This window comes from Apodemus sylvaticus, chromosome 2 (genome assembly GCF_947179515.1).
Source record: "Apodemus sylvaticus chromosome 2, mApoSyl1.1, whole genome shotgun sequence".
Lineage (NCBI taxonomy): Eukaryota > Metazoa > Chordata > Mammalia > Rodentia > Muridae > Apodemus > Apodemus sylvaticus.
The window spans coordinates 59,163,896-59,191,701 of NC_067473.1; the positions used below are offsets into that span (position 1 = coordinate 59,163,896).

A 27,806-nucleotide genomic window follows, 5' to 3' on the forward strand; every position below is an offset into this window, starting at 1 on the left:
CTTCACAACCTAGAGCCTGGTTTACCTTTATTTAACTGGGTAGTCAATGTATAGATGTAACAAAGGGAGAGGGAAAAAAAATCAAAGCAAAGAAAAAACAACCATACAGCTTCAGAGACTCAAACTTCTGACAACAGCTACACGTAATGTGCCCAGCAAGGTTTCAAACCATTGCAGCGATGTTCCAGGCCACTCTGTTCTGTCCTGAGACCAACGGCCATGCAAATCCAGGATCCAGTCACTGGCTTTCTACTTTGCCATATCAGGGAATAACAGTAGACTGTTACAGTTCATCAGAAGCAGCTTTCTCAACTTTTCCTTTTGCAGTTTTCCCTGTTCCAGTAAGCTAAAAGTCACAATGCCGTTGATTTAAAAAAGCTAGCAAAATAGCTGTCAGTGTCCGAGATGTAGCTGATACACTGCTTCTTCGGTGTGCAACGCCGCTGGTGCTGCTGCAGGGTACCTTATAGCCATCCTCAGCTGCCAGGGATCTTGCTTGCTTGCTTGCTTCACAGTGTTGCAACTATCAGTAGTCTAGTGGTCCTCAGTGCTCTTTGATACTGAAGACACGTTCTGCGCAAATTAAATTCCACTTCTTAATCTTTATTTTATTCTGACATTGGCAATCATGTAATGAGGTTTACATGAAGAACACTTGTCAGGTTACAGCCATCCCCAACCTGCGTTTCTTCAGGTTCCTCCAAGATCACTGGGCCACATTTTACGGCTTAGAGGCTGTGTGATAACTGCTGGTCCGCGGTCATTTTGAAAGCCTTCTTTATTATCATTGACTTTCAGCTAAAAGCCCTTGAGAAAACTTCTAGAATAGTTTAAATTGTTAGACACAACATTTAGTGAGGAAACACATCCAGAATCTTTAAGCTCTTTTTTCCAGTGAGTTGTAGGTATGTATAATAGAAAATACAGTCAGGACTGAAGAAACTCTACATTGGTGTTTGAATGTGATTATTTTTATAGGTTTTTCTAAAGAGTGACATGGGATGGTCTTATCTAGTATAAACTTTAATAAGAAAAGGTTATAAAAATATTTATAAAAGGTGCTAAGTAATCCCAGCACTTGGGAGGCAGAGGCAGGAGGATTTCTGAGTTTGAGGCCAGCCTGGTCTACAAAGTGAGTTCCAGGACAGCCAGGGCTACACAGGGAAACCCTGTCTCGGGTGGGGGAGGGAAGGGAGGAGCCAAACCAAACAAAAAAATCTTTATTTAGTAAAAAAACAAAAATGGAAAGACTGGCCAGGGTGAGCTGGGGACAAGTTCTACAACCTCTCTGCATTTAAACAGTATCTTTTTTTTTTTTTTAAAGCACTTAAGAAAATGAAGTATTTTTAAAAGACAGCAATAATCTCAGATATATGAATGAAGTGAAATACATCAGGAATAAGTACATGAAAAGAAACAAAAAATAGTATGAGAAAATTGTCTCTACTAGTCATCAATCAGGTAGGGGACTGACAACCTCCACACGCAGAGAGTGTCACCCGCACAAGGAGAACAGTCTACTTTACAATGTGGTAAAAGTGTAAAGCCTTTCTTGCACGGTGCTAAGTGAGCAGGCTCAAGGCGGAATACTGCTACTGCCATTTCAAACTGTGTAGGCAGGTCCTAGAAAAATCAAAGCTCCCGGGGCTTGGGCTTCTTACTCTTTTGGAGTTGGTTTGTTAAGAGAGGGGGTTGAGGTGGGACTGAAAACTGTCAAACAAAACTTAAGGTGAAGTGGTACCATTATGAAGAGATATGAGTGTATTAAAGTTTGATATTTATTTTCCTTTTAGCTTACTGGGTAAAATATGAATCTAGAAACAGCCATTATCAAATTGCCCTAACAATAAAGGGGTCAAAATTCTCACTAATAATGAGACAATTAAAGAGCACTATTGGGCCAGTGTCCTGAACATATTTAAACAGTTAATTCTACTTTACACAAACTTCACATCTACGGAAAAGAAAGACATGGACATTTTAAAAGCTTTATAAAGTATACAGTGGGAGAGGGTGCGTGGTGTGTGTGTGTGTGTGTGTGTGTGTGTGTGTGTGTGTGTGGTGGTGGTGGGGGTGGTGTAATGCTTTTGAGTTTAGAGCACAGAAGCGGATCTGAGTACTAGGAAGAAGCCTGAGGGACAGCAGGTCTAAGGTCAGCATGGAGCTTCTGGAAATCCTTAGAATCCAAACTTTGTGAACTGGACTACGAGTGAGATCAATGGGCTGTCGTGCCTCTTGAAGCCAACATTTCATTCTATTTTACAAACTCTGGGTACCTGAGTAGAGTCTTCAAGTGGTTTACCTAGGCTTACCTCAGTCCTAGGCACCTAACAGGTATAAAGTAGGTTTTTTTCTTTATGACTAGCAATGAAAACTGGCCTGATGGTTGGTTTTGCCAACTTGAGAAAATCTAAAAGCAACCAGGTAAGAGTCTCAATGAGGGTATGGGTAGATCAGTTTGGCCTGGGAACTCATCACTGGGGGATTATTTAGATTGCATTAACTGGTAGGGGAAGGCCAAGTGGAAACGTAGGGGGCACCATTCCCTGGGTTTCTGTACTGAAGTGTGTAAAAATGGAGAACACTAGCTGGGCATAATACGCACAGTTAATTCCTCCCTCTCTGCTTAGCCATGGTAAAATGTGACAGCTGTCTGTCACACACACGCTTTTGCTGTCTTCTCCCCAAGTGACAAACTTTAACTTGGAACTGTGAGCAAGAGCAAACCCCACTTTTCCTAAGTTGCTTTTGTCAGGGTATTTTATCAGAGCCGTAGAAATGAAACTAAGAGTAATAACTAATTCTCCAAGAGGCAAACCACAGACTAGTGAGGAGGTCCACGAACAGTGTATTCTCAAGCCTCATGGTTTCATAAATGTAGTATTGTTGAGCAGTAAGACACAGCTGATATCTCATCCTACATATACGGAAGCAAATCTAGTTAATTTAAAAAACACTGATTCTAGAAAACAAAGACTACTTCCAAAGTAGCATATTTGCTATTAACTAGATGAAGACACACACACACATGATTCATTCCTGATCCACTAACTACACCTCAGTAACTTTTTATAAACATTATCAACCTAAGGATATAAAATATTAGCCCCCCTCCCCAAACTGTAGATTTTATTTGTTCATACAATATAATCCCATTAGAGGAAAATTACCAAAATACTTTTATTGTGTTTTACGGTAAAGGTTAAGTTCTCTCTATTCCATTGCTGTGCTCTTAACTTGCTATATAAATAAAGCAGAAACTTCCTTTGAATGTTAGAATGCAGGAGCAAGTGACAACTGTCACATTTCACCACAGTCAAGAACCTAACCTAGCTGTGTGGAATATCTTGCCTCCTTAAGTACAGAGCCTGTGCTGGGACTTTCTAATTTGCTTCAGAAACCAGGTTTTGCAACGGACTCTTTAACAGACTGATCTTGCCCTACACCTACTTCCTGCTAACCCTTTCAGATCCCAACATGTCAGCTCCTTTGCACATACTGAGCTTTCTCAAGCCTGACTCATCTCACCACTGGCTTCTCCCAGCTCTCCCCAGTCCTGCCCTCATATGTTCCCCTTTCAGGAAGTCTGCCTTGGATCATTTCAATTTAGAGGAAACCAGACTTGGAATTCTACAGGCAACACCATGCTCTTGACATTTCAGATCTACTCTCAAAAAGGACTAAAGGAAAATAGGGCAGAGACCACACAGGGGCCACAAAAGCCAGCTGTTCTTCCAACCATACAACCCACCACTTCTCCTGATTCTCGTCCATCGATCGGCACTGAGTCACCACACTGACCATAGTAATCTCCTTATTTGTCATCCATTGAACACTAATCCTGTTCTCTGTCATGAGATCAAATGTCACTGACCGCCCTTCCACACGCTCATACCACAGACTAGCAGGAAATGCCTTCCTGACTTGATTAGAATATTATGTAGTCCTGACTGACCTAGAACTCACTATGTAGACCAGACTGGCCTTGACATTACAGAGAGATGGGGATAGGTGTTAAAGATGTAGCTCTTAGCTGGAAAAGCACGAAACCCTGAGTTTGATGTTCAGTATTACACAAAACTGGGCATGATGACACGTGCCTATAATCCCAATATTCTGAACTGAGGAGATGAAGACGAAGAATCAGAAACACAAAATCATCTTCAGTAATATAGTGAGTTTGAGGCCAGCTAGGAAAATAATAGTAATAATAAAAACAACAACAATAGCAATAACAACATCAACAATAACACTGCAGCCAAGCAGCCAGGAAGGTACTTTCTGTTACCTATGTTGTGAGTTAGTGATCTTAGATTTCACACAAAACAACAGTTTAGTGCTCAATGAGTGGCAAACAATAAGATCCCGGTTCTGGGCTTTTTAAAATCTAGCTGCTACTTTGAACCATTTAATACAGTCTGAAAGGTCGTAGAGATCTAGCCAAACCTATTCTAGTCTAAACCATTTTTTTGCACTGGCCAATAATGGCATCCTGAAACTGGATTCTAACTTGTCCTAATTGCAATAAAATACCTTCCCAAATTACTTTTCCTAAAATGCTACACTATGCCAAAGCCCTCCGGCAGCCACCCCTCCAGACTTTTCTTCCTCACTGTCAAGGCTTAGCTGCCTTGGAGCCATGTACCTCATCAAGTCTATTTCCCAGGCCAACTGTGGCTCAGTTCGTCATTGGACCATCTCTCCCTGTTAATTTAAATGTAACTCCTCCTAAAAAGTAACAAATCCCACATTATCATCATCATCATCATCATCAAACAAACTCTTTTTCTAGCTCCTGTTTGTTTTGTTTTTCAATCAGCACACTGTCTGATGTGCTCACTAAACATGTATGTGTGAATGCCTGCACACACTACTGCCACTTTCCAACCTCAGGAAGCAGGGCAAATGTTCATTCAGCAAAGGAGAGAGACATTTACTAAGAGCAGATGTGCTGGTTTATCACCAGATATTTGACTTTAGCTAATGCATAGATATACATTATTATTGTTGTTGTTATTGTTGTTATTGTTATTGTTGTTATTATGTTTTCATCTTTTATGCCAATTAAACAGATTTGAGAAAACTTCATGATCAAAAAAAGAAAGTAAAAAGAAAATCTAAAACCTTACAAATAACATAGTAGTGCTCAATTTTGTGCATTTCAAAGGCGCCTATAAAGGCTTCCTTACTCTGGGCTTTCTGCAGCAATTCCTCTCTGGCCGTACTTCCTATGAACCTGTGCCAGAGCAGAAGAAAGTTCTGGCAGTTTTGAAGGTACTTGGAATACCATACAAACAAGCTATGTCAGAACAAGTATGCAGAGGTAGAAATGCACCAGTGTTGCTTACTTCAAGAAAGTGTGCAGCTTGGCTTCTGGGCGGCTGAGGCAACCCCACATACATGTGTAAAATACGTTGTGATCAGTATGGCTTTTTCTAGTGTTTTGTTTTGATATTTTGAAGTCTCCCTCTTAATCAGTTTACATTTTAGAGCTGGTATATCAGTATTTACCATTCTTTGGGGACAAGTGTGGACTGCTGTGGCTGCTGTATCAGTGTCAAGGGCTGACCTGACAGAAGTAATGCAGAATAGCCCTGCAAGGACTGCTGTCCCTCAAGATCTAGCTCAGATCAGCTTACAGAGCAATGATATTTAATCAATGATCTGCTAAAATAAAAGGGAAAATGAACCACAGAGCAACCTGAAGAAAACAGATGGAGAACGAGAAGGAAATCGTTTATCAAACCATTCTCCACTGAAATCCTGAGAAATATGAGAGCAATTAGCATCCAGAACTTCAGGTCAGGGCAGGACTCCATTTCCTTCAGGGGCTCAAGGCATTCTGAGGCAGTCATGTCTGAGCCATGTGAAACCTGCTGCAGAGGGAGAGCCACCAAACTCTGTATCAATCCAGCAACTACAGACCTTCCTCAGAAAAAGAACAGACAAGTGTACAGGCATATAAACCACCACTTCACATAGACCGCCCAGGAGTTTGGGACTCCAGGTTAAAAACCCCTGTGTTAAGGAAAAGGCTAGTCACTTTACAATGGCCAAAGGAGTAAAATCTATATTAAAAAGTATCCCAGTGGAAGATGCATCGTACAAGAATGTACTGACAAACCTGAAGTTTCTTAGAATTTCTCATTCCTTCCACCATTTTAATTATATTTCTCCATCACATAAAATGGTACTTTTATGCACTCTTCCACGCATTAAATTATGACTTTAAAGACTTCTAAAATACCACATTAAACAAAAAGGTGAGGCCTTATGGGTCTAGAAATAATAATAATAAAAAACAAAAAAATGATTTAAAAGTAAGTTTTTAAGTACTTTATATAGAAAGTTGAAGTGCTGAGTTCTAATTGCCCAAAAAGCATTTCCCCACTTCATGGTACATCAGAAGTAGAGGGAGAATAGACAGAAAGGGGACAGACAGCCTTAGAAATCTTACTGGGGACTATGAGCAAGTCTGAAAAACCTTTGGACAAATTTTCTGTACAAATTATGAATGAAACAGAATGAAACAGAACAGAGACAAACAAGGAAAGCAACTTTGCTAAGCAGTGTCCCTCACAACACAAGCGGTGAGGGAGGGAGCCAAGCATCCTCCACATGCTTGTAAGAGAAGGGAGCCAATGGGCGCTGGAGGGAGCCAAGGAGCGAGCAGCATTACAAGGAGACACATTTCCCCCGACAAAGCCCAGAGGTCTTAACCCTACAGAACACACAGCAAACACTGCCTGTTACAGTCAAATGAAACCCAGCATTGAATTAAGGTCTGATTAAAAGGCTTAAGTTCAATAGTATACAGTATTTTCTAAGAGCGGTTTTCTTATAATATTGCTTCTTATAATTATATTTCTTATAATTTCACTTTGAAATGCAGGCTAGAAATTGATATCTATGCTGAACTCTAAAAACATAACTTAGATGAGTAGAGAATTGGTCAACTCTGTGACCTCAACCAAATTAAAAAAAAAAAAAAAGTAAGAATAAATTTCCACTTTACTCCACTATACCTCAGGATGAAGCCATTTATTTCATTATATGCAACAGGAAGATTTATATTAAAAAACAACCCAAAAATGCCAATGCTATATAACATTAGCATCATCTTCAAATAAGATGTTTTATTAGTAGTAGTATTAAGATTTCTTTTTGGGATTCACAGTACACTTTTCATGGTTTGTTTGTTTGTTTGTTTAACAAATTAAGGCATACTTTTTAAACTTTTTTTTTTTTTTTAATATCAAGAAGTCTGGCTTTCTCTTTCTCCCCAAATGCTTTTAGGCAAATTATGGTAATGTTTTTTAAATCAGATTGTGTCCACTGCTCAGAACTAAGTTCAGTTTATTTTTTATTATCATTTTAAAACTATTTCAAGACGTTTCGCGTTATCAAAAGCATCACTTCCCAGTATGCCTTATGAAGAGCTCCACTCACTGTCCTCTGATTACCTAAGGTCATCTATTACAACATATACGGTTTCACCCAGCTTCTTTCTTCTACTGTAAGTCTTATTCTGGTCGGTTACTTTTATCACATGTCAATTATTTAACAATGAAATTTCCAAACAGATCCTACTGAACTATCGTTTGTTCAATAAAAATGTTACACGACTATGGCTACTACTTACATACGATGTTTATCCCATGTTCAAGTTTCTAGTAACTCAACTACAAGTTGAAATTCCATTTTTGAGGCATTTCCTGGTATACTAGGCAGTGCATTAGAAATCAGATGATATTGCATTTAGGCCATAATATTACCTTTTAACCATCTATGTATAATTAACAACCATTCAAAAAGAAAAGTGCAAATGTGCAAATGAGAAAGAACAAAACAGTTTGTACATGTAATGCATAATATATGATATAAATCTAGGCAACTAAAAACAACAGCGGACAACATCTTTCTGAGCATTAAATGACACCACCAGTTTTGTTTTATATGTATTCTTTCTTTTCAAGAATTCAAAGAATGCAATAGACATTATCTTAATGTTTTAAAAATTTCAGGAGTAGATTAGAATATTACCATTTTTTTTCACAAACCGAAAAAACAAAGAACTATCATTACTTTTGTATATTTCCAATAATAGAGTCAAAATAAGAACAGGTCTAGCTAATCTCCTCTGGGATCTTAATTAGTACTCTAAGTTTATTTTTTAAGAGTTAAAAATAGTATCACTCATGAGAAACAATGGCAAAATTATTATGCTAATAAAGTATGTTAAAGGCCTAATGAAGAAATACTTTAGCAACTACGAGGTCCACGCTAGTTTTCGGCATGAGGAACGTTTATATTGGCTCTTTAGGGTGTATACATTAAATGCAAAGTCAGAAAGGAACCATGCAAAAATCCAGTTGCCCATGCAAGCACCCCGAGTCTAATCCTCTCCTTTCCTCTCAGTTCTGGTGTCAGGCCACAGTAGTGTGGAGACTTGTAGGCTGCTGTCCTTGTTGTAATGAATGGGAAGAGGCTGACAGTGGCATGGTCGAAACCTTCACCTCTTCTTCCCCTGTGGAAAAGTCAGTCATGGTCTAGTTACGGGTGACTAGATTTGTTAACAGTCCCTTTAAAAAATGATTTCAATATTTGGAATATTGACACATATATAAAATACATGCTTAATGGTTGGAATCTGGGTGTGAAACAAGACATGAATTTAAAAATATTAACTTACGTACCTAAAAAGTAAGCTCTAAACACGCCCTTATTTTAAGGTAAAATCAAAGATAATAGATTTAAATTATAAATATACCACAAAAAATAAATAAAACAAAAAAGAAAGAAAGAAAAAAAAAGAAAGAAAAAGAAAAAAGAAAGACCAGGAAAGCCATTCTTTTCTGCGCCAATTGGACCCTTATATAGATATTCCTTAGCAGTAAGTAATAGTTTGGAAAAAAAAAATTAAGTCGACTTACAGGAGAAAAAAATGACTTTAAAAGAGGAAATTATAAATCCATGTTTCAAAGACATAAGTCATGTGAAGAAAAAATCAAACACTAGATACAAATATTAATGAATTAATATGTACCATATGAAATGTACTATGTATATTTGAAGTAATCAGGAAATAGAAAAGTATTAACAGTACAATGATCCAATTGACTGAAAAGTAAGATGACTACTTCTAGTCAGAAAACTAGATATGAATGAGACTAGTTCTCCTAATTATAATTGATAGTTATTTCACTACAAGTAACTTACTTTATGCATGACACAAAACTCACATGAAGTTACTATAAAAAAATTTTTTAAAAAAAGCCCTCTGATAAGTAAAATCTGAATTAACAAAAACATGAAAAATTCAAAGCCTAAACAATTTCAAGTATTTTTGAATAATATCTTAAAACAACACTGCTTACAGACTTAGTTACTAATGTTTGTTTTCCAAATAATTTTCAGCATTATGTAGTAAAAAACATTTTAGCAAAGAATTCTTTGAAAAATAAGTCTGTAAAATTACATTTGGAAAGGCAGCACAACTGACAAACTGTAGAAAGTCTTTCAATCCCTAGAACAGGTTATATCAATTAACAATCTCTCTTAAACCCTCAAAGTACACAGCAAGGAGACTGTGCCAAAGCAAATTTAAACTCCATTATTTGGTAAGAATGTTGATACTAATAAGGCCTCAGCAAGAGACTGATTTTTAAGTTAGAGTTAATGCCATTCTGTTTTCTTTGTATTACAGATCATATGCCTAAGCTGGGCCAATCTGTCTCATGAGAAAATACTACTGGTTAAAAAAAAAAAAGATTTGCAAGTATGTGAGAGCAAAAGTTGAGTTACTGCAGGGCGAAAGCCAGGCTGAAGCTCACACCAGTGGTCTTCAACTGTGAAGGAGGGCATCAGTGGACCAAGGCACAACATTTGGATTACTCTACTCACTTTCACACCTGGGCTGGGACCCTAGTTTCCTAACTGAACACCACCTTAAATTATTTAGGTCTGCTTTGATATTCTGAAAATGAAGCAACTAGACAAAGCAGGCCATTTTTAGAACAAAGGCACATGGTTTCAATAACAAAACATATCTAAATCCTTTCTACCTACTTACTAATCAAAATTCCTGACCAGGAACATTTCAAAAATCTTCTCAACTTAGCAAACCAGATACACAAGCATAGATAATGCTGCTAAAATACTTAAATGCTAAAGGAAATAACCAACTTAAAACCCAAAACTATTTTCAGTGAGACAAAGGAATGGAAGCTAGCTGTCATATCTTTGGCAACTGTTCTGCCATGTTAGGTTTCAGCTATGTCAGTGCTTTTATAACTAACTGAAACAGACCAAAAATAAAAATTCAAATACAAATATATAGTAAACAGACGTGGTGTCTGCATGACATAACGGCTGCACCTCTGATTTGCCCTGCAGGTCAGGACCCTACACAGCTCTACACAGCTGAAGAGTAAGTATGTAGACCTTTCTTTCCTAAGATAGAATTAGTCTGAAGTGAATATATTTTAGGCAGTCCCACAGTGTGTAGTCTCCTCTAATGAAGCATTAATAAACAGCTCTGCTGAACAGTGCTTCATAATGAAGACTAGAGGGTACATAATTGAGCTCTTCCCAATCATCCAATTCAAATACATCTGGGCCTGAGAAAGACTGATACTTCTTAGGCAAATTGCTTCAAGTTAGGTGCATTACAAATATATACAGTTTTTTCAGATTTTTTTCTTTTGTCATTTATAATAGTAACTGAAAATCCTAAATCATCTAGTTATAATTATGTAACTATTCTAAGGCTTATTGTATTAGCACATTCACATTCTGAGATATCTATCAAATATTAAATAGCTCTAATAGGATTCTAGTGTGACTTAATTTTAAATATTTTTATAAATTAAAATAAGTTTCTCTAGTCTTCAGTAATTTAAAAATAAACTGTTAACAAGCTTAGTTATAAATACCAAGCAAGAATCATAGCCAAAAATTGAAAATCTTGAATAACTTTCCCCACCCGACACCGAATACAATAATGGCTCAGAATTAAAGTTGGTGACTTTGATTTTAGCATCTCTGAAAAAAGTTTTCAGTGTCCTGTGATTGAGTATAGTCAAAGGGAGGAAAAAACAAAGAACAGAATTATAATTTAATTCTACATTTAAAAATAAAGTGTCTATTTTAGTTGAAGACTCTAAAAGAACTATCACAAAAAGGCCTACACTTAACAAATCAGACATATCTCATTACTAATATTCAAAAATATCTATTTGTGTGAAACATCTGGAAATGTTCTTGGGTGCTAAGAAACAATAATGGCCCAGAAACGGAAAGAACAGACAGCCTAATAAAGACAGACATATAATAAGTCAAACAAGGATGCCAAGTAAGTATGACTCAACCAAAAGTCCAACATCAAGTATCCACTGACTTCTCTATCAGAGCTCCTCATCCTCTCTATATCATCCCTTCAATTTAACCAGTACCTCTTCTTATAGAGAACACTGCTTACTGTGATGGCACACGGTATCTTTCTCTATGCCTTTATTCAGGAAATTTCCATCAACATAAAAGACCTTTCTTTTGTGCTGCTTACCCAAATTCAAGATACCACATTACAGAACAATTCCTGCTTCTTCAAAAAAAAATTCTTCCCAACAATGATTAACTACACTGTTTCTCCAATTTCAGAACCACACATAAAGTTAGCCACTTTCGCATAAGACTTTCATTTTAACTCTTCAAGTATACTAACAACTACCTGAAATAGCATCTGTATTTTATACTTTTGTAGTCCTCATCTGACCTAGTTCATTGTTGGGGCAAAATGGAACTGAAACGGTAACCATAATTGGCATATTTAAGGGGGAAGTTTTAACTTTTAATATTCAGACCAGCTAAAAAATCACATTACTGAAAATTGAAATGTCTCCTTTCTAAATTATTAAAACAAAGCAAATGCAAACAAAATTACATTCTGTATGCTATGTTAAATGGAAGAAAAGGAAAAGGCAAGGAGAAATTGAAAACTTAGTAGCTGTCAAAAGGAATGGACTGACAAATGCTATCCTGGATTCCCTAAGACCTCATAGTTCCATGAGCAAGTGTCATAAACCCACCAAATGTGCAAATCACCACAGCAGGTGACCTCTAGTATATTTCAACTGCTAAAGTTCACTATATCCATAACAACAAACTAAGATCTATCTACTTATCTAAAACATGAAATGTTGCTGGCTGGCCCTAAGAGAATATAGCCAATGACTACTGATGGTTCTAAGTCTACTTATCAAACTTGCTGAAAACAAGAGTATAAACACCTCACTGTTAAAAGTATATTACTATAATAACACTATGCCATGACACAGTTTAAGGCCACAACAAGGGAAGAAAACCAAATTATTATGTAAGTACACAACCGGCTGAGAACTATTCTGTTCTACTTGAAGAGAATCAGGAGGGAACAAGCTTTATTATCTCTAAAGCCAAAATTAAAAGAAAACAGTTAACCAGAATAACTCTTTTCCAAAACTTCATTTAAAAATGTTATATAAGATCTAAAAACCCTAAAACTCTGAAACCTTCAAGACAGCAGCACACAACCAGAAGTGATCGGGCATTAAACTTGTATTACCTCATTTATCTTGATTTATTGTTCCCAGAAATAAAACCATAACCAACAAACAGGGTAAAATCTCTCCTAAACAATTTTCCACAGAAAGTATGTCTGTAACATATAATAGGCTTACGAAACATTGATAATTGAAGTCCTCAAATATTAAGTTATATACACATATGGCAAGTTTTGATGTGTGCATGTATGTATCAGTCAAAATAAATCATTGCTATAGCAGTTAGAGTGGCTTTATCCCTTATGCTCTCATTAATTTTGACTAAAAATTTTTTAACTATTTTATTTTTAGATTATAACATAAGCTATTTTTATTATGGGGTTGACTTTTATAATACTATAATTTCTGAGCTCATTTTTTTCTTTCCTTTTTTTGTAATTACATATTATCTGAAGGTTTGATAACCATCCTATTAAATAAAATGCTTCCAAACAATAAGTAGGTATAATACTCCACCATCCTTATAAAGCTCCATATTACAAGGCATTCATTCTATCGAAAAAAATTTAGGTTAAAGATGTAAGGCTTTTCATAGAACTTCCTAAGACTATAGCGTAGTCTTGTCACCCAGTAGGTCCTCCCTAACCACCCAGCAACCTGAAGACATGAATGATACACACGTTCTCAGAGGCTTTAAATGAACCTACCTGCTATGGGGATCCCTCCCAGACCTGTGTTGTGCTGTGGCGGGAGATTCAAGTCCAAGAAATTACTATTTGAGGTGGGGTTTGCTGTGTGGTTCAAGTGCATGATGCTATTGCGTGGAAAGGCCATCCAAGGATAGCGGGCTGCCTGGCCTGGAAAACCGAACGAATTATAAACTGCTCGGTGCTGCTGAAATTGAGGGAACCTCTGTGGCAAGACTGAAAAGGTACTATTAAGAGAGTTGGCATTTGTAGACGCAGCAGAATGCAGGAATCCAGAGCCTGGACCTTTGGCGGTTGTAGTGTGTGAGGAGGAGTTCTGAAGAGATGTGGGAGAAAGGGAAGGTTGATCTTGGACGGATAGTTCCTTCTCAATCAGGTCTGCTAAGGCTTTTCGAGTGACATCAAAGGGATCAAATCCCAAGTCATCCTCTGGTTGTTTAGAAGAACCAAAGCCGAATGCTGCTTGCCAGTCTGTGGATGATGATACTGGGATTGTTTCTGTAGGAAGAAAAATAGCGATAAATACAAAATAATCTATCTACATAATGTATGTTAAACACGCTACTTTACAACAGAAAAAGAAATATGCGAAAATTATGCAAGATTACTAGTTCCAGAGGACCTCATAAATTTCTAGTAGCATTTCACTGGTAAATTAAGTTCAAAACCTGAATAATATAGATTGATTGTCCTGATGAGAAGGAAACTCCCTCCCCACCACTACCCAGATTACATTCAACCATTCATAGTCAAAACCAGCATGTCATTTAAATAAAGTAATATAGTCTAAAAGCTAGTAAGGTTCATTCTTATTATGTACTAAGACAAATTAACTAAAAATCTGATTATATGTTTTTAATTGTCTATGTCATAGGTGCTACTGAAGATACTAATTTATGCCACCTTTCAGACTAATAAAAATGTAAATGAGTAAAAAGAGAAATGGTGTGCTCTCTGCTTTCTAATCCCAAATGCTCTGCTTGGCCATTCACTGCACACCAAGATTGGCTGACACCTCTGAAACCAGCAAGACAAGAATGGAAAGTCACGCCTCTTCAAGGAGAGACACAAACCGTTCTCACATCTTTCCTCAGTCTGGTTTCATCTGAATGTGATGTAGTTAAAAAGATACCAAAGTTCCTGAATGTTTCTGACACTGTGCTTTGGATATGAGTTAAAATATAATTTCCAAAAGGTAAAAGGCTAACTTTCATACAAATATAAACCATAGCAAAAATTTTAAAATAAATGGAGCAAAATTTAGTTTTTACTACTAAAGAAATTACTTATTTGTCAATAAGGAAGAGGGAGAAGATCTTAGATTTGATTATGTAAACATAAATCTGACTTTAAAAGTTAAGTCCTCAGTTTCTCTCAAATCAATAATCTTTTTGTTTTTTTTCCTTTTGGATTTTTTTGAGATAGGGTTTCTCTGTGGACCCCTCGCTATCCTGGCACTCCCTCTGCAGAAGAAGCTAGATCTGCCTGCCTCTCTTGAGATTACAGGCATGTGCCACCAGGCCCAGCCAAAGCAGTGAGATTTTGAGAAACCATGACAAATGATTTCTAGAGAAATCTGTTCTCTAAGACAGTAATTTCTAGGCAACACAACAACTTGCATACCATCCAATTCCATGTAGTTTAAACAATTTCTATTTTTTTTAAAAAAGGGAGTCAAAAGAAAAGAAGATAGAAGTATATCAACTAAAATGTATCCCATTTTAGTCTGTCAATAGCTAAGAGTCTGATTACTAACACTAGGCACTGTTGTTGCATACCTGATGTGAAGAGGCTCTGTGGTTCTGGAGCTGTAGGCCAATCACTGGGTGTCTGTGGAGAGCTGGGAAAAGGAGGAAGCCCACTTGGTATAGGGTTGGGGTGGCGAAAATTGTCTGAGAATAATGACTGTGACTCTGTTACTGCCCCTTCAAAAGGAGACCTTGCACTGTGATTGGATGGACTGATGGGGATGACAGGGTTGGACTTTGACAAACCAGGTGGTGGTGAAGGCGTATCACTGTTAGATATCTAAATTTAAAACAAAAGGAAGAATTTGATGTAAGTTTATATCTTAATAAACCACAATTTAAAACATTTGCAAACAAATGGTTTCAAAATGTGGTTTTCAAACTAAAACACTTGACTTCTTAGTCAAAGTATGGAATTTCAGAAAAGCAAACAGTTCATTAACTTAGACACGTACTTAAGAAGTGTGCGTCTGCAAAGATGAAGGTGGCCTCAGAGTCTCTTAGTAATTCCCAACTCCCCAACCCTGCCTCCAAATTCTTGTTGTCTAGGATTTCATTATACAGCAAGTGCTCGAGGGAAGCCTTTAGGGTCAAAAGAAAATTATCAGGGATGCTCACACTGATAATAGGAGTGACTGACTCCAATGACTATCACTTTTTGCAAATGAGATGATTCTAAGTATTTTAGTTTTTAACCAAAATAAAGGAAGATCTAATCAAGGTTTTCTCAAACAATCATTAAAAAATGATTCTGAAAGCTGGGAGTATAGCCATGGATAATATCCTGTGTTTGATCCTCAGCTTCAAAAACAAAAAAAACCCCAACCAATTAACCAAACAAACAAAAAGGAAAAAGGAAAACCCCATGCTTATAAGGACAAATTTTTATGTAAGTCTGAGGTACCTAATTCCACAGTCTGAGGGACAGTAATATACCTCTCCTCCTCTGTCTGTGCACTATTTTTTTGTTTGTTTTTTTTGTTGTTGTTGTTTTGTTTTTGTCTTTTTGAGACAGTTTCTCTGTGTAGCCCTGGCTGTCCTGGAGCTCATTCTGTAGACCAGGCTGGCCTCAAACTCAGAAATCCGCCTGCCTCTGCCTCCCAAGTGCTGGTATTAAAGGCGTGTGCCACCATTGCCTGGCTGTCTGTGCACTATTTATACAAACTGTCTTGGGAAAACAAAAAGCATGACTAAGATTACTGAAAATTTATTTAATGTCATCAATGTTCACAGAGGAATACACGAAAATTTATTTTAGGTTGACTCCAATATATGCTGTTTTGATCAACTCAATAGTACTAATAGAAAGTCAAGAGAAAAAAAGGATTTAAATTGTTGTCATTGTGTTGAGAATATGCTTGCCTAACATACAGAAAGCACTTAGGTCCAATTCCCAGTACCACACCAAAAACAAACATACAAAAAAAATTTTTTTTGCCATAGCAAAAACATTTCAGTTCAAAATTTATAAGCTTGTGTTTTGTTTTGTTTTTTGGTGTGTTTGTATAGGTTCATGAGTACATACAAGGACATATGTGTAAGGTCATAAAAGGCCAGAAATGCGTCCTGGGTACCTTTCTACACACACTCCTTAAGTTTTTGCGACACGGCCTCTTACTGAACCTGGAGATCATCTGGCAGTTCTGCTGTACCCTCCTGCCCCTAGCCTCCTAATAGATCTACAGACATACACTGCTGTACTCAACTTTTATGTTGAGGACCTGCAGTAAAAACTGAGGCCTTATGAGCCTTACTTTTATCTATGAGAAGTATAATACATTAAGATACAACTTGGTGATAGCAACAGAAATAGGTATATTATATTTCAAAAAGAAAAGTAAAGTTTCTAACTGCTGAAGAGCTTAAGTATTTTCTAAAATAGAATTTTTGAAATCTGGTATTAAAATATCATGTTGCCAAAATATGATGATGGGTGCCAAATATTGTGTGTCCTAGGATATATCTGAAAATATAGTACTTTGGCTGAAAAAAAAAAAAACTGTGTGGCATGGTTATACATGTATGTTAGCCCAGCCCTTGGGAGGTGGGGGCAAGAGAATCAGGAGCTCAAGGCCAGTATCAATACATAGCAAATACAAAACCAGCTTGTATATAAGACCATCTAAAAATTTAAAAAAGAGAGAGAGAAATACAAACACTGATTACATGCTAAAATTTATATCTTTATAACTACTTTTAATTTGTGTTTTTAATGAAAAAATTGTTTAAGATTTATATTATTTTATGTATATGAATGTTTTGCATGTATATAAGTATATATACCACATGTGTGTCTGGTGTCCACAGAGGTCAAAAGAGTATTGGATCCTTTGGAACTAATGGTAGAATCATCATGAGCCACCACATAGTACTAGATATTGAACCTGGGTCCTCTGCAAAAGCAACAAGTGCTTTTAACTACTGAGTCAACTATCTAGCGCCAACTATTAGCTCATTAAAACAACAACAACAACAATAATAATGTCAACCCAAAAGCTAAAAAGGCACAGATTTTTAAGTTATTTTATAAAATTTGTGAGTAAACCATTTAAAAAAATATATTTTAGTTTTATTAGTTTCACCTACACTTTGCCCGTTCTTTATACAAGAGATTAAAAACACCTATCTTTTACCAATATAAACAGGGCAATGGCTCTATCGATAAAGTGTCTACTGTACAAACATGAGAAGCTGACTCTTGAGTGCTCTCCTAGAAAACCCCAGTGGGCATAAGGCACATGCCTGTAACCCAGTGCCGGGAGGAGAAGCCATGCTTAGCTGGCCAGCTAGCTGGGCTAGCTTGTAAGCTCCAGGCCAGTCAATGACCCCACTGCAAAAAATAAACTAAAAAATTAAGGTGGATGGGGCCAGAAAGATGCTTCAACAGGTAACAATATTTGCCTTCCATTTTGAGTTTAATTCCCAAGACTCAAGTGGGAGGAGAGATCTAAATCCCACAAGTTGTCGCCTGACCTCCACTCGAGAGTTGTTGGTTGTGAATATATCCCATAAAAAAACTCCAAAGCAAGAACTCAGAAGGCAAGCTAGCTGGAACCATTTTCATGGAACCAGAACAACCAGGAACTTGACTTAAAGGATACTGGTGCAGTATGATACTGTACAACACTATGTGGTCATCAATGGAATTCTGACTTATTAAGAAAGGACTAACTTGGAGGCTGGAGAGATGGCTCAGCAGTTAAGAGCACTGACTGCTCGTCCAGAGGTCCTGAGTTCAATTCCCAGCAACCACAGGGTGGCTCACAGCCATCCGTAATGGGATCTGATGCCCTTTTCTGGTGTCTGAAGACAGCTACAGTGTACTGAAGTACATAAAATAAATAATCCTAAAAAAAGAAAAAAGAAAAAAAAGGACTAACTTAACTTACACACTATACATTGTATATAGAAAATAAGCTAACTATAAAACATTTTTAACAAAGTACTCTATCAAGGTGTTTTTAAACTGTATCAGTATTTAAAGAATTTTTCAATTTGGAAAATTTGCTTGCATAGACATTTTGCTTTTAGGGTATAGCAGATAAATGAAAAGACATTTTATCAAAATCTTACCTGTTGGGAATTATCACCATTCCCTATACTGAGAGAATCTGAAGGTTTGTCAATGGGGCTGCAAAAGAAAACAAACTAAGTAAAAGGAAGAGTAAATCATTCTAGGATAATTTAAAAACAAAAAACAAAAAACTCCCCAAAGTAAAAAATAAACATTGTCATCTTCATGTTTTTGAGATACTATGTTGTAAGATCTTATGTAAGATGTGAAAGGTTCAAAAATACAAGGGAAAGTCTCAATCTTCTCTACCCCATGAGAAACTCACATTCTAATTATAGTTTCCAAAACTATGGCTAAAATAAATGGCTCACTGGGAGGGGAAAGGATGAGTCGGGCTGTCTGAAACTGTTCTGATGGCAGGCTGGATCCAGCTTGGTAGGCCAGCGCGTGCCTAGTGTGTGGAACGCCTGGGGCCAGTCCCCAGGCCTGCAAAGACCATACCAGACACTACTCCCATTAGTAGTAAATCTTTATCTAGCATTTAGTTTGTGCATGCAATAAAAACATCCATTACAGTTTTTGAAACATTAATTAATATATTTTTCTCTGTTTGACAGAGGACAAAAAGTATGGATATGCTCTCTATAGGCTTTTAGAATCCATACATTTCTTTTAATATTTCTATGTATACTAATCCTGTCTTTAGAACAGAATGCAAGGGTGCATATTACATATATACAAGCAAGATAAACAATATATATTTTAATAAAAAATTTTTCTGACAAAATATTAACATTTATCTTCATATAGAGAAAATAAAGTACATGGTTAAGACATGGTTAATTTACATGGTTAATACAACATGCAAATTAAAGTTCATTTTAATGTGTCTCATTCAAAGACAAAATAAAAATCTCTACTATAACACCAACCTAATGACATAAATTCCATAACTAATTCCACTTAGTTCAGAACATAAATAAAACTATTACCCAGATGTGCCTAAAGAAATAAAGAAGAAAATTAAGATTACAGATTTCTTTAAAATTACTTTATTCCCTGCATAGTCACTTTACAAACAGATACCACAATTAACTGCTCTAAGTAAGCTAATGGTGAGAACCCAATTTGAATCCCAAATGTGTCTTTTTCAGAGATACACTAGGCTCTGGTAGCCGGTCTCCTAGGGTCAGTTATCAAACTGTTTAAACACAATATGTTTAAAAAGTTTATATACTAAGAGGAGAATTGGAAGAAGAGTGTTGAAGGTAGGAGTAGCACTGGTCAAATGGCTTCATATAATAGGGAATGAATTAGCTCAAACAATAAAAAAAAAAAAAAAGGTTTGAAATAATAAAGGACAAAAAAGGAGACAGAGGTCAGAAAGAAGAGACCTTCTAGAAATGACAACTTGCTAGAGTCAGTTCTCTCTACCATTATGTACTCAACTCATATGCACAGACTGCACAGACACATACAAATAAATACAATTGCCAGAAAAAGTATGTATAAGCCAATATAAACTTTATAAACACATTTTCATAAAAGGTTTTGCTAACATTTGTATTCCAAGAATAAATTTCTTTAATCCAAAGTTCATTTGAAATTTAAGTTGAAATCAAGTGCTGGGGAACTCTTCAAAAGCTAAATATATAAGCATGTATATATTCTATTTATTCAGAGCATAAAGCATATCCCATCATTATCTATAGAGATTCTGGCTCTACTAGTATAAATTCAAACCCCTGGCATCTAGTCAGCTTTCTGTCAATTTGACACAAGCTTGGGTCATCTGAGAAGAGGAACCTCGGCTGAGAAAGGCCTCCATCAGACTGGCCTGTAGGAAAGTCTATAGAGCATTTTTTTTTTTTTTTTAATTAATGATGTGGAAGGGAAGGGTACCAGCCCATTGTAGATGGTACCACTCCTGGGCAGATGGTCTCAGTAAGCTATGAACAACATTTTCCTGTGGTCATGACAGAAAGGAAGTCAAAATCTGAAGTAAACCCATTTTCCACAAGTTGCAAAATTCTGCTCCCGGTGTTGATCCCAGCATCAGAAGGCATACTAGGATGCCTGGTTACTGATGATCCAACAACAGAGGGAATAGAAAGAAGGGACAGAGGGAAAAGGGAATCAACTCCACTAAGTCTCCTAAGTTACTAGATTTTATAACTGTAAGGAGTCAAAGACAAATTTCAGTATTTTATTTTAAAGATACAGAACCCAAAACTCAAAATTATCTGTAGACAAGCAGTGTAAGTAACATAATTGACCTCTGCTGCAACCTTAAAATAGACAATTTTGGTTCTCCTAATGTGTACCAAAAGTCAATGCTTAGGTTTTCACATCCTTTTCTTCCTTAGTGACAATGTCAACCAACCAATACATAACTTCATGAAGGCTTTAAAAAAATTTTTTAACATAAGACAATTATTAAGAAGAACCAAAGAAAAACTCACATAGGGAACTGAAAATGGGAGGGGAAAAAAGGGTCTAGTTCCCTTGTTAATTAAATTCAAAACAGTCAGTGTTAGTTATATTCTGAACATAAAATTAAATAAATAAAAATGCCAATATAATAAGCAATTCCAAATTTCAATGGCAAGTTACTGTATATACAAATGTATATATACTGTTACTAAATGAATATATTTTCCTTTTTAGATAAATTTAGTTAGATAAATTCACTTTAATTTTTTCATGTTTACTAAAGTCTTAAAACAAACTTGGGAGATATTTAATTGTTTGATACCACAAATGATATATTTAAATAATGCATTATAAAATACATTTTAATTTTACATAGGCTTCAAATACACATCAATATTTAACCTACTACGTTATTAAAATGCAGCCAACTTTTAAGTGGCACATTTAACTCTTTACATGCAAGAAAATAAATGCCTCAGCAAACCTCGAGTGTTTATAGCTGGGCAAATGCTTTAATTGGTTTTCTCATAATTTCTAGCACTAAACATAAAACGAAAGTAAATGCCTTAATAACAACAGGCAGGCACAAACAATTTTTCTTTTCTTTACTTTTATTTTTCCTTCTTTCAGACAGAGTCTCTCTCTTACATAGTCTTGGCTTTCCAAGCTGAACTCACAAAGACCCACCAGTCTGCTTCCCAAGTGCTGGGATTATAAGTATGTACCACCTTGCCTGGCTAAGAATCATTCTTACTACTGAAGCTGAAAGACACTGAAAGATGTGACAAGCTTTCTTACACAGCAGATAAAGTCTTTACTTATTTATTTATTTATTTATTTATTTATTTATTTATTTATTTAATTTAAATCTTGTATCTCTGTAATGAAGTTTAACTTTCAAAAAGATGTATGAGTTATACACAATTGTTTTCATTTTGATGTACCTTCTCTTCTATAATATAAGGACCTCAAAAACATTACCTTTTTAGAGAACTGTTATTTCTGTATTTATGTGTGGTGTGGACACTTGTGTGTGCTCCCATGTACACACATGGAGGAACTCGTATGAACTGCTTATCACTGCTCTACCGCTCTCCGCCTCTCTGAATGACTCAGAAGCTAGGCTGTTGTGAAGAAAGCATTGTATGAATCTCCAGAAAGACATTCCTCTTCTATTGTGGACAAGTGATTTACAATCTCTATTTTTATTTTTGCATAAAATTCAGAGCTGTTTACTAGTAATCAAGTATCTCCTCTCCAACCCCCAGCACTAAGGTTGCAGGTATGCTTAAGATTTGCACTCTGGTCTTCATGCTTTTGTAACAAGCATCTGCTGATTCTCTTCCCAGTCCCTCAGTGCTCTATCTCCAACCATCCTTCTTTACTCTCAAGTAGGAACTTCTAGTTTGTTTGGAAAGCCAGCTATGTCAAATGATGCCCTGCTGGGGCACACAGGTGAAAGGACTCATGATGACGGAGTATAACTATGACCCCACAGACAGTGGGACAAGAGCAGAGCACTGGCTTGGTTTGTTCTGCCTGCTATTCTTCACCTGCGACATGCATATATAGGTTGGCCTTACGTAGCATTGTTGATACCCACTAGTGGTGACGCCAGCGAGAAACTCGCTAAAGAGAAACTGGTCAAAGAACTGCTTGTGAGGTTCCTGCATCAGCTTGCGGTTTCCACGGCCTTGCCTCAGGCCAGTTGGTGAGCCTTGCAGTTTCTTCAGGATTGAACTCCAGTTGCTGGTTCATGCCTGGTGTCCGCCTGCTGAGAGGACTGGTCTGCAGCTACTGAGCCATATTTGGTGTTTGATATGGGACTGAACTGCTGCCAAAGAAACTCGAGCTCACCGCCAAGGAACTATTCCTAAAAAAAGGTCAACTTCCCCCATATCCTAGTAACTTTTTTCTTCCACTACCTCTGGTGGATGGTGGGCATGCGGAGGGATTGAATGTTTATTAAAAGTAGGTTGCAAAAAAAATTATGCCTACATTATTCATTAGTTGAGAAATATGAATACAGTGGTATTTTTAATATAAAAGCACCTCAAATGGGGTTAGGGTGCAGATAAGCAGGGGTTCCCTGTCCAAACAGATGTGCCTGTTTGTCTAGGACTTTAGCTACCTTTCACTAAACCTAAAGTTTACTATCAGGATGGAAAACTACAGGCCATAGAGTGCTACAAGACAAAAGCACATGTATTGAAAGGAGTGGGCAATAAAAATCAGACCATATAAAGAAACCTCCCTCAATAGGCAGCATAAGGGTAGGGACCCTCATTAGGGATATAAGAATGATCATTTTGCCAGGAAGTGGTGGCAAAAGCACTTGGGAGGCAGAGGCAGGTGGATCTCTGAGTCTGAGGCTAGTCTGGTCTATACAGCGAGATCCAGGACAGCCAGGGCTACACAGAGAAACCCTGTCTGGAAAAAGAAACAAAAACAAAAACATGCAAACAAAAAGCAAGAGGAAGGGACGAGGAAGAGGGAGAGGAAGAGGAGGTAGAGGAGGGGAGAGGAGGAGGATGTCAAGAAGAAGGAGGAGGAGGAGGAGGAGGACTTCAATGAGGACAACCATTTTGTTTCTAATGGGAGTGGCTAATTAGCCTGCTTGTCACTGTGAGTTCTTGTCCCACCTTACCAGATCATAATAAACAGCCTCATTTTTACCACTGATACCACTGAGTCTGGTAGTAGTTACTTTTAAGTGGAGGTAGGGGCGATTACCCCACAATTTCGTCTAATCCTTTATATCAGTGGCTCTATTAACTTTAACTATAGTGAACTTAAAAGGGGTAAGATCCCCTAGGTCACTTAATAGCTCCCCATCATTTATGCACATGTGTAGTAACTACATATATGTCAGAGCAGATCAGAGACTAACAGAAATTAAAAGACAGAATCCAAAACAGAAAAACAAACCCCTAGCAATTGGCCAATTTTAATGTCCAGTAGCCAAGATTGGCAGAGTGCCACCAATTTAATAAATAATTCTGGGTTTTATGCAAAAATAAAAATGGAGATTGTAAGTCATTTGTGTGTAGTAAAAGAAGAAAGTCTTTTGGGAGACCCATAAAATGCAGGCTGCTTTTGTGGCTCCTGTGCACTGCTCAGAGCGCCTGTTCTCTCCCACTTACCTCTAGCCCTCTACTGGCAGCACAGCAAAGCCTCCATAGAAAAACAATAGACATGTAAATTTTTGCATAAAATTTCAGAGTTCACAGGTATCTCAATACCTACTCATGCTTTAACCAGCTTTGCCTGAGAGCATCTTGTACATTTTTGACAAACTATTACTTTTGTTCTTGAGTCTTAGAGGTACCAAGTAATGCCATGGAATTCAGAGAGCAGAATTAATGCACTAACTCCTCCCACTCTGATCTATTAGTAAGGCATTCTGATGACTTATATCTATGAGAGTACACTTAATTTTCAGTAAGAAAAGGGTCAGTGGTGAAGTGTTTGCCTACCACACATAAGGATTTGTTCCAAAGCACCACAAAAAGATAACAGTAACTATGATGGTAGTGATTGTTACAATATACACTTCCTCTCCAAAGAATAAAATCTAGTGGATTCCCTATAAAAGTTTTCCTTTCAAAACCTTTAGTAGATAACATACTAGCGCCCTCTATCTGTGATTGAAGGAAGCTTAAAGCTATCAATTCTTTGGAAGCTACAACTCTTAATACACATCAAGAGATTGTCAGTCAAAATACATATGGTTATGACATGGTTTCACTCAAATAAACTAAAGCAACTGACATTGACCTCTTTTCTAGCAATTTCTCCTTTAAATTTTTGGCCTAATTTAACCTGTTAAATGAAAGCCAAGTGAGGCGATTCTGGTGTTTATAGTGACAAGGATTTGTCTCTAATCTCGTTTTTATAGCACATTTGTGTGGAGAACTTGTTAACACTTAACACAAAGTTAGTTTTCTTATCTGCAGTAAAAAGGACAACATCTGCCACACAGGAGGTATTACATAAGCACATCAAAATTCTATTTACATCTTCCTTTCGTTTCAGTGTGAACTTCACATCTTCATTTTTCCCACAAGGACTGTGTGAATCGTGTCAAGCCATGATCACAGAGTCTATTAACACACTGTGATAACATTGTGACTCTTATCACCAGGCCGACTCAGTGTCCGAAGCACAGGGACCCAGCCAGGTACCATTCCTTTTATATCTTCAGTTGTTGCACAGATAATGTCCCAATCTACACAAAGCCCCAATGCCCATCCTTATGAATCACAGCTGCATGGCTTCCTTGTTTTCTGTTCCCAGCACTTGAATTCCATCATCTCAAAGCAATGTAATCATACAGAAAACAATTTTTAATAAGAACGATGATTGAGTACAGAAATGCTGTGTATATCAGAAATGTTTACTACAATAATCTCACTTCCTTATCAAGCATCACAGAAGCAGTAGGTAAGGAGCAATAGCACATGTTCATCATCTAGAAAGAGTATACAAATTATCAAAGGAAAGGGTCAGTTTGTTCAAACCAAAAAATATGGTTGGTTTAGCTCTTATTCCTAACTTCAAGGTAAATAAATCTCACATTGTTAAATACAATAACTTTATGTTTTATGCTGAATTCTACTTACATATCTCTATATATAATCTATTATGTATAAGTGTATAAAAATAAACATATTTAAATAGTCCTAAATATTTAAATAATATTCAGCATCAAAAGGCAAAAATGTCAGCTTTTAAATTCTAAACATAAGAATATGTTTGAAGAAATATTCTAACAATAATCTGTGTAATTCTTATTGATACATTTAAAAGCTGGTTATTTTACTAGACTCCAGACTCTACTATTTAAAGTGGAACATTAAAACATCACTTAAAGAATATTTAGGACACAGTAAAATCCCAAAATTATTATTTAGCTATATATTTTTCTGACAACCTACACCAAAGTACAGATCTTTACGATATGAAGATCACCAAATCAGCATGAGACATTGTACTAAAAATTATAAATCTGTTTTAACACTCATCCATTATCCACCACCCAAACCATGTTAGACTTAGAAAACAAGGTTACCTGTCCCCAGGGGTAAGATTGTATGTGACATTCTCCTCACAGGATATAACACCATTGCTTCTCTAAACAGCCATGCATACTTGTAAGCCAAACACACATACATACTTTAGATAACTACCACTTTCTCTTTTATAACATATTTTTCTCCTTTATTATGTCAGAGAGAAACCTTAAATTGGATGGCAAGTACCTAAGTCTCCTTGGCCTTCTTTTGCCCTCCCCAACACAGGGTTCTTATTTTATACATACCTGAGAAAGCCAAGAACTTGCTATGCAGCCCAGTTTGTGACTTCAAATTTGTAACCCTCCTGCATTAGCCTGCTAGGATTAGAGATGTGTACACTACACCCAGATCTCTGATTTCCTTTCAACATGAAAGGTGTCCCCTGGGCCCAGGGTAGTCTGTATTTAAGAGCCAAAAGTGAAGGCATCAAGAAGATAAAATGTTAGCAGGGAGGAATGAGCAAGAGAAACTCAAACTTAGCCATGCCTGTGGTACATGCCTTTAATCCCAGAACTCAGAAGGTAGAAGCAGAAGGATCTCTGTGAGTTCAATGCCAGCCTGATCTCCACAGTGAGCTCCAGGCCAAATGAGGGCTACTATAAGACCCTGTCTCAAAATAAAATCCAATAAAAATCACACCCAGAAACTATGATCTGATATTCCTATATAGTTGAAGACATTGCATATGTAATAGATCTTGTCATGAATTTTGCCTAAAAACATACATAATGAAAAGAATGACAAACAGGAGGGTAGAAATCTGAGTAGGTTATTAATACTTACGTATCATACCTTTGTAATGGTGTCACTTTGTTCTTATTCTTATCAACTGAACCCGTAGATAGCTGAAGAAAATTGGGATTTAATTTATATAATTCTTGGAGGAGCTTCTGTTCATATTCTTGGTGCTTACCCGCCTAATGAAAGAAGAAATTAAAACTGCAGTGGGATTTCAAAACAAAAAACAAACAACAACAACAACAAAAAACCCGTCTGGTGTGAAATGCTTGGTTCCTTTCTGAACTATTCAAAGTACCATAAATGGAATATTAGGTTTTTCAGAGTCAAAAGAAATGACTCTGAATGACATCAAATGAGGATGATGCTACCAAACTTTAAGAACAAGTTATTGCAGCCAAGTTAAACTACAGATATTCCATAGGCCAAAGCATTCTTTCAGCACTCTATGTAAAGATACAATTTCACGTATCAATGTACCAGAAGGCCATGAGATAGCTCAGTGGGTAAAGGCTCTTGTTGGCAAACCTGACAACCTGAATCTGATCCCTGGAAAACATGTACGGTTGGAGAGAACCAACTCCCACAAGCTATCCTCTGACCGCCATATATGTGGTACAGCACATGTGCATGTACATGTGTGCACTCATATATACATAAATGAATAAATAAATATAATAAAAATGTAAAACTACTTCCAGTTTCTTCCTTATAACTGTGCTAAGCTTTCTGATGCCCCGGTTAGCTTTAACTGTCAACTTGACACAACCTAAAATCTCCCAGGAAGGCAATGCCATCTGAGGGACTGTCTGGATCACATTGGCCTGTGGGCATGCTTGTCAACTGGTGTAGTAGAGGCTAGCCCAGCCCACTCTGCATAGTACTATTCCTGCGCTACAGAAGAAAACTAGCTTTGTATAAGCAGGTCAATAGGAAAGGAAGTAGCATTATTCCATGAGTTCTTGCCCTGACTTTCCTCAAAGATGAACTAAAACCTATAAGCTTAAAAAAATTCCTTTCCTCCCCATAAGTTGTTTTTGGTCATGCTGTTT

The 27,806-nt window shown here is 36.8% G+C and overlaps 1 protein-coding gene across 6 annotated transcripts in view; it reads right to left on the reverse strand.

Moving 5' to 3' along the window:
• Positions 1–27,806, reverse strand: part of Cnot4 (CCR4-NOT transcription complex subunit 4) — a 106,375-nt gene that overhangs the window by 15,676 nt on the left and 62,893 nt on the right. For 2 of the 6 annotated variants that reach the window (XM_052173435.1, XM_052173433.1), the window contains exons 7-10: positions 26,809–26,933; positions 18,568–18,625; positions 15,025–15,274; positions 13,247–13,744 (exon numbers count right to left, since the gene is read on the reverse strand). In XM_052173435.1, coding sequence (XP_052029395.1) covers positions 13,247–13,744; positions 15,025–15,274; positions 18,568–18,625; positions 26,809–26,933 — 931 coding nt within the window. Of the gene's footprint in view, positions 1–7,026; positions 8,528–13,246; positions 13,745–15,024; positions 15,275–18,567; positions 18,626–26,799; positions 26,934–27,806 lie in introns of those variants that run through there. The other 4 variants (XM_052173434.1, XM_052173432.1, XM_052173437.1 and 1 more) reach the window with 3 other exon arrangements.